At 39.0% G+C, this 21,847-nt stretch overlaps 2 protein-coding genes across 2 annotated transcripts in view; one reads left to right on the top strand and one right to left on the bottom strand.

The window, feature by feature from the left end:
* The window catches only part of LOC127623395 (peptidyl-prolyl cis-trans isomerase FKBP8-like), a 79,217-nt gene extending 61,240 nt beyond the window's left edge, over positions 1-17,977 (bottom strand). Inside the window, exons 1-4 of the mRNA XM_052097853.1 lie at positions 17,026-17,977; positions 7,801-8,450; positions 6,377-6,546; positions 5,887-5,975 (exon numbers count right to left, since the gene is read on the bottom strand). Coding sequence (XP_051953813.1) covers positions 5,887-5,975; positions 6,377-6,546; positions 7,801-8,450; positions 17,026-17,030 — 914 coding nt within the window. The 5' untranslated portion in view covers positions 17,031-17,977. The remainder of the gene's footprint in view (positions 1-5,886; positions 5,976-6,376; positions 6,547-7,800; positions 8,451-17,025) is intronic.
* The window catches only part of LOC127623393 (RNA polymerase II elongation factor ELL), a 50,395-nt gene continuing 44,544 nt past the window's right edge, over positions 15,997-21,847 (top strand). Inside the window, exons 1-2 of the mRNA XM_052097849.1 lie at positions 15,997-16,161; positions 19,367-19,414. Coding sequence (XP_051953809.1) covers positions 16,024-16,161; positions 19,367-19,414 — 186 coding nt within the window. The 5' untranslated portion in view covers positions 15,997-16,023. The remainder of the gene's footprint in view (positions 16,162-19,366; positions 19,415-21,847) is intronic.

Here is a 21,847-nt window from a genome sequence, read left to right as displayed (position 1 = left end):
AGGTGATTATCTGACGTGGTGCGAGCTGCGAGATGATCGTCTGCATTCTGCGACTGCTAACCAGTCCTTGAATAAAGTATAACATGCGAGGAAGAGTAGCAGATGGAGTTTCTGGTGCCATTCAAATTTTCACTCTTCATTTTCCCTGAATCTTATGATAGTTTAACCCGTCTGTTGCAGGACAGATCACTGTAAAAAAAAAAGAAAGTGGTGATGTGCAATGTTTACTTTAAGGAGCTTTTTCTACCTGATCTAATCCTTAAAGCAGTTTTTTTTTTTTTTTTTTTTTGTGGTGTAACCTTATTTTAACACAATTCTGTCTCTGAGCTCTGCAGGCAGTTCTTTTGACCTCATGGCTTGAAATTTGCTCTGATATGCATTTTCTGCTCTGAGGCCTTATATAGAAAGGTGTATGCCTTTCCAAATTATGTCCAATCAATGGAATTTGCCACAGCTGGACTCCAATCAAAGTGTAGACTTATCTCAAGATGATCCAGAGAAATGGGATGCACCTGAGCTAAATTTCAAGTGTCATAGCAAAGAGTCTGAATACTTGTTAATGTAATATTTCATTTTTTTTTTCTTTTTAATACATTTGCAAAGTTATAAAAAAAAAAAAAAAAAGCTTTTTAGCTTACTGTAAGGCTGCAACAGAACAAAATGTGAAAAATATCTAAGGGCCTGAACACTTAACTTTACATCGAGGATACACTTAAGAAATATTTTTGAATGCGACTGTCAATACTTCCTAGGCAAAGGCAACACACACACACACAACACAACAGAGATGTCATAACAGTAACTTGTTATGGTTAAATCATTATCAAAGGACATATGTGGATTATTTACTCTAGTTATCACTAGATGATATATTGTGTATATGTATCTTTCATATAGCCTACAAAATGTATTTTCAGTTACAACTATGTCTTTTGTGGTTTGACAGCTTAAATGAAACCTATTCAAGGCTGCATAAGGAACAAAAAAATGTTAGTTACATATACTAACCTGCAAACTCATCAACGTCACTTTGTTCATTCTTGAAGAGGTACAAAAACCTTCCCAACTTTTGTGTGTATGGGGGCTAGATTTACACTTTTGGACTGCCAACTGCACCACATCGACGCCTCCTGTGTGACAGTGATAACTGTGACTTGTCCTACCTGCAATGTGGTGTAGTGCTTCTTGTCCAATGGTAACCAGCTTAACACTTTTAAACATGTAATGATAGAGATACTAGCTTTTCATTACAGCTGCATTCTCCTTGATTTGCCATTGAAACTCCTAAGTAACTCTTTCTCCTTGAATTCTGTACTTAGATTGTCAAAACCATGCCCTCATAATGCTAAGCCCCTGACAATGTCTGTGGGTTGAGAAAATCTTGGCCGTGTGGACTGTGCTGATGACTAAATTTGTGTCAAGCATACTGTGTGAAAACAATCTGCAATGTGGACAACCAAAGTATACTTTGGCATTTACAGTGAGTCACTTACAATGGAAGTTCAAAAGTATAGCCACAAGACTTAAAAAGTATGTGTGTTAACATGATATCAGTGTGATAAAATGGCTTAGTAACATTTTTTGTGTAAAATTGTATCCAATTTTACCACTTTGTTGCCATGATGACGTAACCTTGTAAACCCTATAATTTAAATAATTAAAAGCTTCACATTTCTGTCTTTAAACCCTCCAAAAATTTGTCCTATTCACTTCTATTGTACAATAAGTGCCTCACTGTAAATTCAATTTTTGAAAATAGAAGAGCGAGTCTTTTTGGCAGCTTGGTTTATAGTAAAAAATAATGTTTACATGTGAAAAGATCAAGTCAAATCTAATTCCATTTATCATGACCCATTTTAACATTGTAGAAATTACACACATCACAAAAAGGGTTTATTTCAAAACAAATATGTATTGGCTTGATTTTAGCACCTCTGTCTGTAGGTGTGTATGTGTGTTGTACCAATTCAGTGCCATGGGAGGAGATGTTGCCACAGTGGCTTTGCTGTCACCCTTTTAACTGCTGGCAAGAAGCCTGTGAGGTCTACCTTAGGGCCAGGGCTAAATTTAAGTTTGCTGATCACAGCCCTAATCAGTAGCATCAAAACAACCATTAACTGTGGATCTGTCTACCTATCATGGAAGCCTGCTCCCAGTGGAGGCTACACATAACAGGGCCAAAGAGAGAGAATCATAAAGGAGCATGTCCCATCAGCCCCTGTGTCTGCACTTCTACAGCCATTCCTAATAATCACTCTAGAGCCCTCTCAAGCTATACATATACACACAAACCCACACATGCACTTGTACAGTTAGCATACAAACAGACCATAGCTCAAGACTACAATCATGATACAAGAACAACATGTTCCAGGCTTGTGTACCCCCAGGATCTCTGAGTAATGTTTGGTCACTTCATGCTTAAAGGTAAATCTCTAGTAAGAATATTCATGCCTGAAATACCCTCTAAATTACAGAAATGGGTCCAAAATGCAGCTGCATGCTTCCTGAAGATAGAATCAAAGCACTTTGAACTGGAAACGGCACATGGTTAGCCGTACAATATTTTAAGTCATTTCACAATGCAAAATCGCAAACTCTTGAACTTCTTTACATCTAAGTGCACATGACCACAGTTCATTGCTTATCTACACACACAGATTTGCTTTGTGGACATCTGAATGCAATCTAAACAAATGCAAAACAAACCAACTAAATGATATCAGTACTACTGGACTATATTAGGAATGTTCTGGGTTTTATAAAAATTATACAAATTTACAGCATTTGTAGTAAAATGTTGATTAAAATATATATATATATATATATATATATATATATATATATATATATATATATATATATATATATATATATATATATTTTGTCTCATTCTTCATATATATATATAAAAAAAAGTAAAGTATTTATAATTGTAGTGATCAGTCCATAAACATTAAAATACACACTGTTTCAAAAGTATAGCTAAAAGACATTATGAGTGTTAACATGATTTTGGTGTGATAAAATCGCTTACCAACCTTATTTGTAAAATGATATCCAATATAACAATGTTGTTGTCATGACAACAAAACTCAGGTAAATACCTGTTTACCCCTTCTGACTATACTTTTGAATTAGTGAGTATTTTATGGATTAACCCATCCAATGGAAGTGCCTTACTATAATCATGCTATTTGTTTGCTGTTAAAAAACGATGGGTAAATCAGATTTCTTTGTGTGCTAATCAACAATATGCCACAAATGCTGTCGTTTGACCTTAAGTTGTATTGAACCCAGAACATTCCTTTAATTATCTGTTTAAGAGGCTTCATTGACATGATAAAATTACATATTTCTTCATGTACTTTGTGGCTAGAGGGTTCAGGAAAGAGAGTTTGTTTGCAGTACATTGAAACACTTTGTGGTTTGTGAAATTAGGAAACAACATGTCCCAATCTTGCATGTAATTAAGGTACAAGGTCTAGAAGTGTAGCTCTTCTTAATAATATCACCATATGTGTGTTTGTTGGCGGATAAATGGTCAGTTTACTTTTGCCATCATCTGATATATGTCACAAATTCTTTTGAAATTGAAAAAGACTCACATCAAACACAGAAGTACATCTAACCTAAAATCTGAATGTGTGTTCAACCACACTGTGTTAATTTGTGAGTGAAGTGAGTAGTTAAACAAAATTACTGCCTATAGTTAAAGAATTGAGAGGAAAAGGGAGGGGAGGGGTTTCTGGCCATTCTTGAATGCCCTGAGTTGTGGTTTGGGGAGGCCATCTTCTCCTGTTCATGGTTCATTTAGCAAGCTACCGGGGACAGGATGTTTGCCCTGGAAGCAACAGGTATAAATGACTTTGTCCCCACCGTGTGAGGACAGAAGTTACTTTACTTTTTCAATCTGAAGTCACAAGAGCAGACCTGCCAACCATGGAAAAATATTTTGAGTACCACAATAGCGTAACACTAAGTTTACATGATTTTGCACCACTTCGCTTTGCACACGGTCATTTCCCTACTCACCACCATATCATCAAGTTATTCAACATATAAATCGGCTGTGAAGAAAACAATACAATCATATATTTTTGAGAAGAACTCTTTTAATATTTTACAAACTTGCATTGCACTGGGCTATTTTATAATATACAGCGAAAGTCAAATGTTTCAGCACATCTACTTAAACCATTTTTTTCCTGATTAATATTTCATTGTAAAATATGTGTGCTTATACAAACTGATAAAAAATGGAAATAATGATATTTTTTTTATTTTTATATTGTAATATATGTTTTCATTTTAAAATGTTTACAGAAACTTGTGTTGTAATGTAAAAAAAAAAACTGTAAACACTGTCAATTATGAATAAAACCCAAGTTTCTGTTCAGGATTTACAATTTATTTAATAATTAAATAATTGAATCAGCTTATATAGGCACACATATTATAGGCCTAATGGAAAAATATGTAGCCTATTCAATTAATAAAAATCTAGGAATGTAGGACTTTGTAACTACAGGTTTAGCCACACTATTCCCTGAAGCTCCTTGGACGTCAAAATCGTAATAGCACAATGTGCAAAATGAATGGTTTTGCAGTTTTGAGGGGTGGAGGCACGGCCATTGTTCCTGATACTGAGGAACTTCTGAGGAACTTTCGCTTCTTTTTAGTTCTGTTGCTCTCTCTCTCCCTGTCAGTGTCCTCCTAATCTGACGTCATAATTATTTTAACTGCAAGGCACACACACACCTCCCGGTCACTTTCTAGGTAACATTATTTATGTGACACATGCGCTCGCTTTTTTCCATCCTGACATGATCTGCTCCTCTCATTACAGTGACGGGTTTGGCTCCTATAATAATTATGAATAAGGTACTATTGAAAATCAGGTTTAACAATCTGTGACACACGGACCATTTAACTTAACATTACATTGCCAGCTTAGATGCCTGGTGAACAATCAAGCTAGCTTGCAAATTACGTAATGTTAGGCTAACGTTATTAACGTTAAATATTTTCCCAAGTTCGGCAGGTCTGAGTTAAGTTAACTCAGTTCACAATTTCAACTTTCCACATCCACCCCAGCCCGTTTACCTTTGCAAAGGAGTTAAAAGCACTGTCCTCACTTGAGGAACCAGCCAGCCGGAGGAAGAACTAGAGGGATACAACCTATTTTGTGTAGCTATCGATTTGCAATCTCTTGAAATGATTGACATTATGCATTTGTCAATCATCCCAGCTTGATAGTTGGTGGAACGAACATAGCGCTATGATTGGTCGAACTCTTCTTCTTTTGCTTTTTGGCAGGTTATATGCTGCTACCTCTTGCTGTTAGACTTGAGTACTGCACATGCACAATTGAACAAAAAGGCGTCACCAGCTTTATGCGTAGTTTAGCGTGACAGATCGTACCAGCGTACTTTGATGTCAAAATACGTACAGGTTGGCAGGTCTGCAAGAGACCATTTAGCAATACTCCCTCCATCTTGAATTCCTAAATTATAAGAGAATGTGTAAATTTAAAAAAAACAAGCCCCCTTCCATTTTAGCTAATTGTTCGTGGTTGTTTTGCAAACACTGCTGAATAGACCAGCATATTTGGTAACCAGTATATGTTTTGTTTTGGTAGCTGGTCACTAGATAAACCAGCAAGTCAACCAGTTTCACCAGAAAGACCATGCTGATTGACCAGCCTCAGCAACAGTAGCCTCAGTTTTGTTGGTGAACAGCATGGCTACATTGGCCCATTCAGCTGGACCAGCACTAACCAGCATAAACCAGCCTAGACCAGCATTAAATTAATTAAACTGATCTTTTCAGTAGGGAAGTGATTTTGTGTTTTAGGCAAATAGTAAGTATATTTTTTCTTCTTACCTTCCTAGCAGTGCATAGGTGTACTGTGAATCGGCAAGCAGTAAAGCAATCTCCCCCTTCTTCATTGAAATGACACACTCTTCCAGAGCCTATACATGGAGAACAGTCACATATCAGATATCAGATATCACATAAACTTTATCAGATAACATCATCATCAGTGTCATCCTCCAAGTACTCCCTTCAAAGGAACTATGTTTATTCATGGATTTTTTTGCACTTTGATAGCCTAAAGAACTTGGAAAACAAGACGGACCTAACCTTCCAAAATAAAAAAGTGAATATAATTCACATAAGCAAACAGGTTACTTTTTCCAGCCTTGGGTATACACATACAGTACTCAAAATGTAAAAACACAGGTTAATCCCAATGGAAATCTCAACAGGCAGCAGGTGCAAGGTGACAGATAGTATGTGGGCAGGTGTTCTGGAGTGTCTTGTGAGTATGTAGTGTGAGGCTGCCACTCCTTTACCGGTTGATGTGTCTCACCTGGTTGACGTCTCCTTCCCCAATAACAAAGACCAGCTTGCTGTCTTTCTCCACCACAGTCCTATCCTCTAGCACACCCTGCATTTTCAGTGTGACCTCTTGACCCCAAGCAGGGGTCAGGGCACTCTCAGGACTGGCTTGTAACACCTTTTTCCTCAGCAGACGGTCATCTAGAAATTGTCAGGGTAGTTATGGGAAAGGAGGGAGGGGAATGATGTCAACAAGACCACAAGACCCTATTGCAAGATTGTCGGTCTTGAGCATGTGTATAGTGTGGTATGTAGCCTAGATATACACTTGCGGCCAAAAGTTTGGAATAATGTACAGATTTTGCTGTATCGGAAGGAAATTGGTACTTTAATTCACCAAAGTGGCATTCAACTGATCACAAATTATAGTCAGGATATTATTAACGTAAAAAACAGCACCATCACTATTTGAAAAAAGTAATTTTTTATCAAATTTAGACAGGCCCCATTTCCAGCAGCCATCACTCCAACACCTTATCTTTGAGTAATCATGCTAAATTGCTAATTTTGTACAACGAAATCACTTGCCATTATATCAAACATATAATACACATATAACAGTTGAAAGCTATTTGGTTTGTTAAATTAAGCTTCACATTGCCTTTGTGTTTGTTTTTGAGTTGCCACAGTATGCAATAGACTGGCATGTCTTAAGGTCAACATTAGGTAAAAAATGGCAAAACAGTTTTCTCTAGAAACTCGTCAGTTAATCATTGTTTTGAGGAATGAAGGCTATGCAATGCTTGAAATTGCCAAAAAAACACCAGTTTCATGTAAAACAGTGAAGAGAAGACTCAGGGGTGCAGGCCTTATGGGAAGAATTGCTAAGAAAAGCCACTTTTGAAACAGAAAAACAAAAAGAAAAGGTTAGAGTGGGCATAGAACACAGGCATTGGACAACAGATAATTGGAAAAGATTGTTATGGATCTTAACTCCATTGAGCTTTTGTGCGTTAGGGTAAGGTGCGTGAGAAGTGCCCGACAAGACATCCACATCTATGGCAAGTGCTACAGGAAGCGTGGGGTGAAATGTAACCTGAGTTTCTGGACAAACTGACAGCTGGAATGCCAAGGATCTGTAAAGCTGTCATTGATGCACATGGAGGACTTGTGATGATAACTTTTTGAAGTAGTTTAAGTTGACATTTTATTCCCTTTTTTCAAATTGTAATAGTAATTTTTCATGTTATTAATGTCCTGACTATACATGGTGATCAGTTGAATGCCACTTTGGTGAATAAAAGTACCAATTTCTTTCCATAAGAGCAAAATCTGTACATTATTCCAAACTTTTGGCTGCCAGTGTAGCATTTGGAGTATCAAGGAGGGATTTGCAACATGATAAGATATGATAAGATATAATAAGCAAACAAATATATGCTATCATGGACCTACCTGTAAGGTCCACCCAGTTCTCTGCCAGAAACAACTCCTCAAAGGTGGTGGTGGTCCAATCTTCCACCTCATAGTCTGGAAAAAGAGTATCTTCTGAGCTGTCACTCTCTTCCACTGCCTCAATTTCCTTAAACCTAACTGATTTCCCAAAGCTGGGAGTCTTTGTGAGTTTTCTGTTCTCCTCTATGTCTGATTCATTGGTCGCAGGTGCAGTGCAGTGGGTATTTGAGTTGGTGGTCTCTTTGCCAGAATCATTGCCCCTTGTGTCCATTTTGTTTATGCTGCTTAATTTTTCAGTACACTTCATCTCGCTTATTTCCTCTGCCTCTTTATTGTCAATTTCATTTTTCTTCTCACTTCCTTCATTATTCTCTTTGTCCTCCATTGGTTTCTTCTCATCCTCCTTCCCTGTGACATCCATTCTCTGCAGCTCCATGATTGGTTCTTGTGGCACCTGCCAGGGCTGTAGAATAGCTGCCTCACTGTTTAGATCCTCCTGGTCCCCAGAGCCTGGATCGGCATGCCTAAATGATTCTACAAATGTGTCAGACTCCAATGCTTTCTCCTCCAGTTCTCCAGCCTCTGGATCCATTTCCCCACACGGTGCCAGGGATACCATCTGTCTCTCCTTTATGGTGTTGAGCGTCTTCCTAGAACAAGCAAAAGATTTGAAAAATGAATATCGGTGCTGTTCAAAAGTCAAACTGGCAAACACCTGCATCCATTAGCGACGTTGTGCAGTATATTCTAAAGCACAGTGTCCACAAGGACTGTAATAGAATTATCATGGAAATGCTGTGCCATATGATATAAATCCCATCTGAGGCCAGTCCATTTTCTGAAAAGCTTAGTAAATGGTCCTTCCTTTAATGTTTTGATGTGAATGCTGTAATTTCACTGCTGCAATATGTCTCATATATGAAAGAAAACAAGAAATGTTCAATGCACAAGAACTGTGTTGAAATGTAAAGCCCTCCTGGTCAGTAGGGTTGTACAGTGATAATCTGCTGGATTAGAAAAGAAAAATCTAATCTGCCCCACCGTCTGTAAGCTTCTTAATGACTTCATCACGTTGTCCCGTAATGCTGTTTTCATAAATGCGTCCACCAATAAGAGGACTTCAGGAACTGGCTGCTATTCTGGTTATTTCTGCATTATAAAATGATGCACATCAATAATAGTATGTAGTGTATTGTTGTAAATGTAAAGTATTTCATTATATGTATACTGTATTTGAATGTACAAATTGGTAATATTTTGCTTATATATTGAGCAAAGCTACAGAGAAAAACCTATTCACTTAAGGAGAACAAGTAATGACCAAAGATAACACACTCAGAACACACAAACAGGTTTTTCCTGGTTTGCAGCATGCCTCACTCTAGAGGAAACATCAATGAGCAATGAATGCTTAGTTTCAAAACAAGACAAGATTTTTCACTGTTTTTACGTGATTACGCCTAACAAATCCTCAAAACATACATTTTGCTAGATCACTAAAATTATGATAAATGCAACATTTAGACTGCATGTCCTCTAATTTGAAATATAATAATTTGTTGAGTTCATAAATTATAAATAAAATTATAAGCAATTTAATTTGTATTGTATTTAATTGGATGACAAATGATTTTAAAATATTTGTAGCAAAAATAAAAGAAATCACCAGAAAGATACTGTATGATCCTTTTGTAATATGAATCGTTATGATGTTAAGGCCTTGTCAGCTAAGAGCTTATCCATCATATATGCAATTATGCTTGTCATTTTAAATACAGTTTTGAGAATGTTGATCTTGGTTTTGTCTCTACAGATGAAACACACAAGAGGGTTTTAGTCACTTTCTACATTCTCTAGAGGTGTTGGCACTATTTATGGTACAGTACATTTTACCAAAGGGCACAGGCCTGATTTCTTGTTTGACCTGGGCATTATAGAATAGAATGAATAGCTACTAAGTTCTCTGGATGACCAAACACCATACTTACACTTTGATTAACATTTATTAAAAATGTTTTCTCTGCGATATCCAAAAAGGCTAATGTTTTTGCGAGGTTTATCTTTCAACTGCAGATTGCCACACACTTTAAATCTCGCCAACCCTCTGCAACATCTGCCAACTTGCTAATTGTAAAATCCCCAAACATTTTTTTTAAAAAGCAGGTGGAAATTAAGAGAGTTCCAGAGAACAAACACATCACATAACTCAAGGCTTAATTAATTAGTGGTGCTTGCAAAGCGTCACTATTGTAATCTCACATACTTATTATTAGTGGTGCTTGCAAAGCATCACTATCGTAATCTCACATACTTATTATTAGTGGTGCTTGCAAAGCATCACTATCGTAATCTCACATACTTATTATTAGTGGTGCTTGCAAAGCATCACTATTGTAATCTCACATACTTATTATTTTTATTTTTATTTTTATTTTTATATCTCTGTACAAAAGTTCGGCACCTAACTCGTCCCGCACCGTTTGGCGTAGACCCACGAATGAGGTATCAAATCGAACGGCCTATTGAGGACACGTGTGCTATGGATCATTGTATCGCTATCAAGCCACGCCCTAACAACAATTTAAAGCACCTTAGCAACAAGTCCCATAGACTTCTAATGAAAGACATCAAAGGGATATCTCCGGATAGAAGCGTCATAGAAACACAAGGGTGGTCTCGTTTGACTCGGGGCAGCAAACAGCCAATCATGAATCACCTCAACACTTCCTAGCCCCTCCCTAGCAACCATTGTCGAGCACCTTAGCAACCAAAATCCATAGAGGCATATCTTCGATTCTGAATGTCACAGAGGCATGGGAGTTGGTTTATATCACTCATACTGACAAGCAGCCTTTGAAGTTTCACGATTGGCAGCTGCCAAGCCACTCCCTAGCAACTAAACAGAGTACCCTAGCAACCGTTTAGCTACAACTATATCTCTGCACCAGAAAATCAGAGAGACTTCTGGGTTGATTTATTCCTATCAGGATGGCAAGGACACTTCATAAGTATCACTACGGTAACTGCCTATCAACCACATGGGGTTACCCTAGCAACAGAGTAACAAATCACATATCTCTGCATCGGAAAACGTAGAGACTTCCGGGTTGACTTATTTCGCTCGGGATGGAAAGGAGCCGCGTATTGTATTACCTTGGTAACTGCATAGCAACCACACGGGCTTACCCTAGCAACTGAGTAACAAATCACATATTTCTGCACCAGAAAATCGTACAGAATTCCGGGTTGATTTATTTACGACCGTGATTTTTGTTCTTTTCGAGTTACAGCATGCTGTTTGACGAGTTTCGCCACGGCAAGCACCACTCACATTTTCTTCAGGAAATGTACCCATCTAGTTTTTATTTTTATATCTCCGTACAAAAGTTCGGCACCTAACTCGTCCCGCACCGTTTGGCGTAGACCCACGAATGAGGTATCAAATCGAACGGCCTATTGAGGACACGTGTGCTATGACTTTTGTAGCTGATCGAGTACGGTATTTGCCCCAGGGGCAAAAAAGCGGCCGCAAAATCCCATAGACTTAACATTGCGAGAAACTTTGACGCATCACAGCTCCGAGCGAGGATTTCGCAGAAACGTGTGATTTGCTACATTTGAAGAGGCTGGCAGGCTCTGTAAGAGCATGCCTCAATATGGGGTAAAAGTTGCACCCCTGGGGGGCAGGAGCAGCCCAAAGTTGCCCCCATTGACTTACAATGGTGTAGGACGGACCATGAAATAGGGATTTTGTATTGAACAAAGCTCTGGATCACAGTGTCGTAGAGACAAGGGGCCGGGCTCATTTTACTCAGACGACCAATCAGTCTCTCGGGATCATTGAGAAGCTATCAAGCCACGCCCTAGCAACAATTTAGAGCACCTTAGCAACAACTCCCATAGACTTCTAATGAAAAACATCAAAGGGATATCTCCGGATATAAGCGTCATAGAAACACAAGGGTGGTCTCGTTTCACTCTGCGCAGCAAACAGCCAATCATGAATCACGTAAACACTTCCTAGCCCCTCCCTAGCAACCATTGTCGAGCACCTTAGCAACAAAATCCATAGAGGGATATCTTCCATTATGAATGTCACAGAGGCATGGGAGTTGGTTTATATCATTCATACTGACAAGCAGCCTTTGGACTTTCACGATTGGCCACTGCCAAGCCATTCCCTAGCAACCAAACAGAGTACCCTGGCAACCGTTTAGCTACAACTATATCTCTGCACCAGAAAATCAGAGAGACTTCTGGTTTGATTTATTTCAATCAGGATGGCAAGGACACTTGATAAGTATCACTACGGTAACTGCCTAGCAACCACATGGGGTTACCCTAGCAACAGAGGAACAAATCACATATCTCTGCATCAGAAAAACGTAGAGACTTCTGGGTTGACTTGTTTCGCTCGGGGTGGAAAGGAGCCGCGTATCGTATCACCTCGGTAACTGCATAGCAACCACACGGGCTTACCCTAGCAACCGAGTAACAAATCACATATTTCTGCACCACAAAATCGTACAGACTTCCGGGTTGATTTATTTACGACCGCGATTTTTGTTCTTTTCGAGTTACAGCACGCTGTTTGACGAGTTTCGCCACGGCAAGCACCACTCACATTTTCTTCAGGAAATGTACCCATCTAGTTTTTATTTTTATATCTCCGTACAAAACTTCGGCACCTAACTCGTCCCGCACCGTTTGGCGTAGACCCACGAATGAGGTGTCAAATCGAACGGCCTATTGATGACACGTGTGCTATGACTTTTATAAGCGATCGGGGGTATGGTATTTGCCCCAGGGGCAAAAAAGCGGCCGAAAAATCCCATAGACTTAACATTGCGACAAACTTTGACACGTCACAGCTCCGAGCAAGGATTTCGCAGAAACGTGTGATTTGCCACATTTGAAGAGGCTGGCAGGCTCTGTAAGAGCATACCTCAATATGGGGTAAATGTTGCACCCCTGGGGGGCAGGAGCTGCCCAAATTTGCCCCCATTGACTTACAATGGTGGAGGACGGCCCATGAAATCAAATGGCATAGGAATTTTGTATTGAACATAGCTCTGGATCACAGTGTCATAGAGACAAGGGGGCGGGCTCATTTCACTCAGGCGACCAATCAGTCTCTCGTGATCATTGTGAAGCTATCAAGCCACGCCCTAGCAACAACTTAAAGCACCTTAGCAACAAGTCCCATAGACTTCTAATGAAAGACATCAAAGGGATATCTCCGGATAGAAGTGTCCTAGAAACACAAGGGTGGTCTCGTTTGACTCGGGGCAGCAAACAGCCAATCATGAATCACCTCAACACTTCCTAGCCCCTCCCTAGCAACCATTGTCGAGCACCTTAGCAACCAAAATCCATAGAGGGATATCTTCCATTCTTAATGTCACAGAGGCATGGGAGTTGGTTTATATCATTCATACTGACAAGCAGCCTTTGGAGTTTCATGATTGACAGCTGCCAAGCCACTCCCTAGCAACTAAACAGAGTACCCTAGCAACTGAGTAACAAATCACATATCTCTGCATCAGAAAAACGTAGAGACTTCCGGGTTGACTTATTTCAATCAGGATGGCAAAGAGACTTGATTAGTATCACTATGGTAACTGCCTAGCAACCAGATGGGGTTACCCTAGCAACCGAGTAACAAATCACATATCTCTGCATCACAAAAACGTAGAGACTTCCGGGTTGACTTAATTCAATCAGGATGGCAAAGAGACTTCATTAGTATCACTATGGTAACTTCCTAGCAACCAGATGGGGTTACCCTAGCAACCGAGTAACAAATCACATATCTCTGCATCACAAAAACGTAGAGACTTCCGGGTTGACTTATTTCAATCAGGATGGCAAGGACACTTCATTAGTATCACTATGGTAACTGCCTAGCAACCAGATGGGGTTACCCTAGCAACCGACTAACAAATCACATATCTCTGCATCACAAAAGCGTAGAGACTTCGGGTTGACTTATTTCAATCAGGATGGCAAAGACACTTCATTAGTATCACTATGGTAACTGCCTAGCAACCAGATGGGGTTACCCTAGCAACCGAGTAACAAATCACATATCTCTGCATCAGAAAACGTAGAGACTTCCGGGTTGACTTATTTCAATCAGGATGGCAAGGAGACTTGATTAGTATCACTATGGTAACTGCCTAGCAACCAGATGGGGTTACCCTAGCAACCGAGTAACAAATCACATATCTCTGCATCACAAAAACGTAGAGACTTCCGGGTTGACTTATTTCAATCAGGATGGCAAAGAGACTTCATTAGTATCACTATGGTAACTGCCTAGCAACCAGATGGGGTTACCCTAGCAACCGAGTAACAAATCACATATCTCTGCATCTCAAAAACGTAGAGACTTCCGGGTTGACTTATTTCAATCAGGATGGCGAGGAGACTTCATTAGTATCACTATGGTAACTTCCTAGCAACCACATGGGGTTACCCTAGCAACCGAGTAACAAATCACATATCTCTGCATCAGAAAAACGTAGAGACTTCCAGGTTGACTTATTTCAATCAGGATGGCAAGGAGACTTGATTAGTATCACTATGGTAACTGCCTAGCAACCAGATGGGGTTACCCTAGCAACCAAGTAACAAATCACATATCTCTGCATCACAAAAACGTAGAGACTTCCGGGTTGACTTATTTCAATCAGGATGGCAAGGAGACTTCATTAGTATCACTATGGTAACTGCCTAGCAACCACATGGGGTTACCCTAGCAACCGAGTAACAAATCACATATCTCTGCACCAGAAAACACTACAGACTTCGGGTTGACTTATTTCACTCAGGATGGAAAGGAGACTTGATTAGTATCACTATGGTAACTGCCTAGCAACCAGATGGGGTTACCCTAGCAACCGAGTAACAAATCACATATCTCTGCATCTCAAAAACGTAGAGACTTCCGGGTTGACTTATTTCAATCAGGATGGCAAGGAGACTTCATTAGTATCACTATGGTAACTGCCTAGCAACCACATGGGGTTACCCTAGCAACCGAGTAACAAATCACATATTTCTGCACCAGAAAATCGTACAGACTTCTGGGTTGATTTATTTATGACCGTAATTTTTGTTCTTTTCAAGTTATAACATGCTGTTTGACGAGTTTTGCCACGACAAGCACCACTCACATTTTCTTCAGGAAATGTACCTATCTAGTTAAATATTATAATTTATAATATACATTGATCCACATTAAAAATCATAGTATTTTTTCATAATCCTGCAATAACAATATTTTGACAAATTTTCTACTTGAATTGCTCATCTAATTTGAGGTGCAGCCTCACTCCAGTGAATCTGATGTAGGCCTACTTTAATCTCTAATTTCATAGATCCCTTCCTAAGACTCTGGCACTTTAGCTATGGATCTGTTAGCTTAATGGCACTCTTGATCTTAAACTCATCTGTATTTTTAATATTAAACTATATGTTTACACAAACTCCCATGCTTTCAGTCAGTGGCATGTTTTTAGAAACCACAATCTGATGTAACTGTTTGCCCAGTAGGCTTCAGCTGTCCCTGTGTCTCAGACAGCCATATGGCAAGTAGTTTCCATTAGAGACTATGAGAAAAGTCCTTAATCCAAAAGCCTAAGCACCTTGTCTGTTGGGGATTATGTCTTTCCAATTAACCTAAATTCCCTATGTATTTATTTTTTTCTTCATCACTGTCCATTTCATCTCATCTGTTTGTAATCTTAAAAGGTGCAGATGATTGCCTGGCTAGATGAATCTTTTGTATGTGTGTGTGTGTGCGTGCATACCAGTTTTGTTTTTTTTTATCAATGTTTTGTTCACAGGTATTTCTTTAATGCCACATAATCTCCAAAGACTTGCATTGATGCTCCAGTAATTTCCTCTCCAAAATACACTTATTTATGCAGTTTATCTCATGCTTATATCTGTTGTTTTTCAACATACTAGTTTAAAGAGAATATCTCTATTTAATTTGCAGCCGGAAAGCAGATTTAACACATCAAGGCTGCTTTGTTCATACATGACAATGGGATTTTTCAGATGACTTTAATGCCCAGGTGACAGGTGAAATTTAGTACTGAAATAAAGATGCATTTTGTATGTGTCTATGACGTCAGCACAACGCTATCTCGTAACTCCGCCCAGCAGAGAGTGACGTTTGGACCAGAATGTCGCCAGTTCACCTCAGTTCCAGACATGGCAGCGTTGAGACAGGAGCATCGGTACGGACTCTCCTGTGCAAAGATTAATAAAAGCGTTCCCAACAAAACGATCTTTCACGTCAAGCTAACCGACACTGCCATCCGGACGCTGGAAGCGTATCAGAATCTCAAGGTAACGCATTTGATTTGATTTCGCAAGTGCTTATGTCGTAAACAGTGCCCTAGTGATCTCAATGGGAGAGAGAGAAAAGTTCGCAGAACTTCAAACGGGTTGCTTCCGTTATTTTGTTAAACCTCCGGCTTGAAAAGTGTTGATTTATTTTATCAGAGTCAGTCGCTTCAAGTGCCATATGCTGTCGTAACAGGGACATAATTATCGTGACTGGAGGAAATCGGTCAAATCCAATAGTTACTGTTGCTTTAAAGTTCAATATTCAGTGTTGCTTATTGACATTTGTATGTCAAGGCAAAATAAATTTGAACCGTGTTATTTTTCTGTAAAGTCGTTTGAAATTAAAATGTTCACTTCCACTTCGGATATAACTTAAACTCGCCCCTTTATTATTTATGACAATAAGAAATGGAAGATGACAGTGTTTTAATTCTGAAAAATACATTTAGTATTATCATTTTAAACTATGGATGAGAAATGTTTCTATTACTTCGAGCTCTCATAGGGATCATACGGTCTGATAGGGGCTGAAGCCCGCATTGATAAACGTTTGGTAGCATTTAACAATTCAAGGACACATTGGGCTTCCTTTTTATTTTCGTTATCAACTAATTTGAATTTCCTTGACACATATTTTATATTAACATTTCACGCGGCTGTAAAGGTATTGATGAGCTATTTTTGAAGCGTATTTAACCTGTTATTGTCTCTTAACATAAATTAAAGTTTGTAGTCTGTTGTTGCATTGATGAGCTTTGAGTATTGATTGTTGATTGCTTGACAACCATGGTCGATTAAACCTAATAAGCTGCTTTTCACGAGGAGGCCATTTAAACCGAAAACATTTCTTAAGGGACCGTTCACCTCATATAAAGAGAATTCCTAGTAAGCCGCTGTTTTGCCAGTTAAACGATGTTGAGCAGTCCATTGTCAGAGTCTGGTGGACAGCACAGATTCCAGTCATATCAATACCTCAGCTGCAAATGTGGACGCCAGTTGGACGGGGCGCTTTGCTAGTCTCTTTCTTATTGTTTTTTAGTCCTTTAAACGCTTGGACGCCGTCCCGATGTCGTCGCTCATTGGTCAGTCAAGCGGGTAGGATGTCGTTTGACCCAATCAGGACACAAGAAGACTTCCTCGAGCTTGTAACAGCAACTCGAGAATAAACGTTCATCATACGTGACTTAGTATAAAAAAAAAAAAAAAAGGCCAAACCGAGGTAGAAATGAACGTTTGTTCCTTTGTTAAATGGATTGTTGAGAGTTAACCCTTAAATTAAAATGGTCATTATTTACTCATCCATATGTTGTTTTCAAATCTGTATGTAACACAGAAGATCTTAACAGAACCCCCCCCAACCCAACAATTAAAGTATAATTCCTAAACTCTTTTGTGTTCCATGGAATAAGGAAGTCATATGGTTTTGGAACAACATGATACCATTTAAATGTTAATGTTTCAATCAGTAAAGGTTTGTACTTGGCCTTCATAACAGTCCATTCCATATGCCACTGAGGTCTCTTATTATTTTAGAAAACTGATGGTGTAACTGTGAAACGACAGTGACAGTCTGACACCTTGTTGTGGTCAAGTCAGGTCACTGTTCCTCATTGGCTCCCTCTGAACTGTGCTCATTATGGTCTTATAAGCTTTCATTTCCAATGAATTAAAAAACAAAGTTCAAGCAGCCACAGCACCCCCCTTCAGTTATGTTTAGCCACTAATCCGGCCACATGACAACAAACTCAACCAATAAACCTGGATTTTTTAATAAGCAACTTGAGCTTCTCCGTATGCATCGAGTGACGTGACTGCCTCTCCCTGTAACATCCATAATAGATAAACATGCTTGTTGACCAAGCTCCAGCTGTACCTTGAAGATAATAAGTGCTATCTTTTGACCTTGCTTAATGGTTTTGAGTGTTGTGGGGGGAAGCCTCGTTTTTTCCCCCCTCCATTTCAGCAATTTATGTTAGAGATGTAAATGAGTCTTTTACTGTTTATACAGTGTGTGTGTGTGTGTGTGTGTGTGTGTGTGTGTGTGTGTGTGTGTGTGTGTGTGTGTGTGTGTGTGTGTGTGTGTGTGTGTATATATATATATATATATATATATATATATATATATATATATATATATATATATATATATATATATATGTATATGTATATGTATATGTGTGTGTGTGTGTATTTATGTATGTGCTATTGTTGATTTTTCTGGACATTGGACCAAGAAGAGTGTTCAAAGCTCAGCTCACAGCATATTAGAGATTGTTATATAAAAGGCATATTTGGACTCTCTCTCTCTCTCTCTCTCTCTCTCTCTCTCTCTCTCTTTATTTTTTGGCACTAGACAAACACCACAGTGCTGATAATGTACAGGCCTGTCTGATTGTATCTGATTTACCTTTAGAGAGAAAGGCATAATGCCACTGTAACTTACCTTTAGTCCTAATAACAGGAACTGAATAAAATTTGCGGGAATGCAAATGTATTGCTTCAAAGCTTTTATGGGGCATTTCTCATGCTGTTTACTCTGGCCCACCATCGCTTATCATACACGTGTACCCGTGCACACACACAACCACTCAACATCTTCACTCACATCCACTCCTCACACAACAACATTTGATTGACTCATGTCTTTCAAGTTGAGATTTATTAATCGGACGCATTCCAGTGCAGATTAGCAAAGCCCAGCCTTGATCTTCAGGCTTGCACAAGCAGAACCATGACACTGCTGAGAGGCCAGTTACAGCCAGGCTTTCATTCTCTCAGTAGCAACCCCCCTCATTCCCAGTCTGCATGAATTAATACAGGAGAGAACTGTGCCTCTGTCAATGGGGGCAAGCAAGTAATGTGAGACTGTAATTACTGTGAATGGATGCTAATAGGTAGGCATGATATTTCTGAAGTTACTACATAAACACAGCTTGTGGAAATGCATGCATCACGGTCAAACATTCAATTTAAAGCTGAGAATTGTAAAGGACAATGGAGTTATTTTTAAGTAAACGTAGTTTTGCATTGTTTTTAAAGCATCCCTTAAGCGATGCATTGCCTTCATTCTTAGAGAATGCTAACTCAGGTGGAGATGATGCATTTCCAGGATCAAGAGAGTTCCTCTTTGCAATTTATAATTGTTTCTATCTAACAATAGTAGATTCTAACCAACCTCTTTTTACCTCTTTTTTTCTGTCCCCAGGGCTCCTTACCAAATCAGCCAGCAATTTGCTTCAAGGGGAACCAGGGGGTAAGATTAATGTGTTTTTTCTCACCCTCCTGATTTGCGTTTTGATGCAAAAAAGTATTTGAAAAATCAGCTGTAAAGAAAAACGACTGTAAAGAAAGATGCCTGTGCCTAACCGGATTAGCACATTCAGCCATAGCACCCCCCCATCACTGCCTGCTTGGCTCCTGTATTAATTACTATTTTGCCCCATCTATTACTGGCCAACTAATCCAACTGTCAATCTGAATTCGCATGAAGAAAAGTGACTTTGCTCTATACACAAATGGTGGACTGTGTGATAAACTTGCTGTGGGAAGCCAAGGAGAGGCTACTCAACACCCCCAAGTTGCTTGCCAGGTTACTGGGTCAGACTGGCGACTGGGAAGGCTTTGTCAGGAGCTCTGGGAAGAGGTGGGGGTGTTGGTAAACCGAAGGGAGCCTCTTGTGTCTTTATGCCTGTTGTCTCAGCACACACATGAAAGACCTGTGACAAGGAGGGGGATAACTGTGGCCGCCATGTCTCCTAAAGACGGCATCGTTCAACCCCCACTAATTCTACTGTTACAATATGCAAAATACAGGCACATGTAGTCAAGCTAATGAAGTTTCCATCCATTTTCAAATGGAGTAGTGTAGATGTGTCAAGTGATTCTGTCTTTAGCCCATTACATATTCAAATTGGCTGCACTGAATTTAAGCGTTCATCCCCTCCTCCCCAGATAATGGGCTGCTGGGCATTAATGAGGAACTTGAGCCGTGTGTGTGTATGTGCACGTGTGTGTGTTTGTATGTGTGTCAGGGTGACAAATTAAGCTATTACTGCTGGGGGTAGGTAATGATGTTAGTACCACAGCACTGAAGCCATGTTATCAGTCATACTATTAAGCTTAAACCTCACTTCTGTCTGGCTTGACATAATGTGGACGATCATGGAGAGGTATCTTTGAACCATGGACCACAGGAGACATACAGTACACTCCCATTTTGGCCAGTCGTAGACAACTAATTTTCCTCCATCTGCAGGAGGGCTTCCCCATACCAGGGAATTCCCATAAACATTGTTCTGGCTTGTCTCCAGACCTCTGCAAGGCAGTTTGGAAAAGTAAGGAAATGGGGGATTGTCAGCTTTCATTTTCCACAAGCTTGACAATGCCCAGTCATGTGGCACTTAAGACATAATTTAAACAATGCTTGGGTGCCTAGTACAGATGGTGGGAGCTTTCATTTGCTCGATTCTTTCCAGCTGTGTACAAGGATGATGCAACTACCAAGAAATAACATGAGATAAAGATGCTTAGTTTTGGTAAAATTCCTTTTATTTTGCTTGGAGTGATCCCCTCTACTAGAGGATTTATGGAATCTGAATGTCTTTGATGGCCTCACTGGGGAAATGGGAGCGCAATCAGGTTCACTTCGGATTTACAAAGACTGTTGTTTCATATCATGCAGCCCCATTTTCTTTTGGTAAAAGGATTTTTGATGCACAAAATTCAGTTACGTGCAGGCTAGAACTACAGATGTCTCAATAAACACAAGCCGCTCTCAGTTATTACAAGACTTGGTCAGGTGGTTAAAAAAAAAAGGTTACCTTTTTAAAAAAAAAAATATTTCAGATGCTGTTAAACTATTTATTTCGGTAGTTGTAATGAAATGCAAACCAACTATTTAAAAAAAAATATATATATTTTCTTATTGGGCATGCTGATTTTATAGTTTTTATTAAGACAACTACATTGATTGGATTTGGTTATGCCAAGCACCTCACCATACAATACATGTCGCCATACATATATGTCACAATTTGCCACAATATCATAAATTAATTGCGACTGAAACTGCAGCAATCTCAAGAGTGAGAGTGAATCTGCAGGTTTACTTCAAAATCTTTTGTTCCTCATAGAAACTGTTCTGACTACACTGCGAAACGCAAAGTGTTTGCGCTTATTTAGATGACCCTCCTCTTCATTGTTGAAATAAAGAATGCCATGATATGAACAAACAAGAGTTAAATAATAATAATAATAATATATTAATCCAATATTGTAAGAAAAGGGTGCATGATAAATTGATATATGATTGTATTGGCACAGCCCCATACATTGATTATTTGTACTTTTCTAAATATATATGTTTTTTTTTTACTTTAAATAGCTTAAAAAAAGGTCTTAAAAATACTGAAAAAGAACAAATGCCCTAACATTACTCTTTCTCTTAAACATAACTTTTAACCTTAAATATTGATGTTTGAGCAAAAAGGTTATTGACTTGTTATTTGTCAAATACCCATGTGTCACTAGCTATGTTTCCATCCAAATTTAATTTATGTGTAAAACCATACTATCGCACAAACAATGTGCTAATAAAGCTGCGTTCAAAAGAACAAAATCGTTACGTATGGAGAAATTGCAACTACAGAGAAATTGCAGCCACTGAGACTGTTATTGATTAAATATT

The sequence above is a fragment of the Xyrauchen texanus genome, chromosome 29, assembly GCF_025860055.1.
Source record: "Xyrauchen texanus isolate HMW12.3.18 chromosome 29, RBS_HiC_50CHRs, whole genome shotgun sequence".
NCBI classification, from domain to species: Eukaryota; Metazoa; Chordata; class Actinopteri; order Cypriniformes; family Catostomidae; genus Xyrauchen; species Xyrauchen texanus.
The sequence above is the reverse complement of the archived record's forward strand: the minus strand, read 5'-3'. Positions and strand labels throughout refer to the sequence as shown.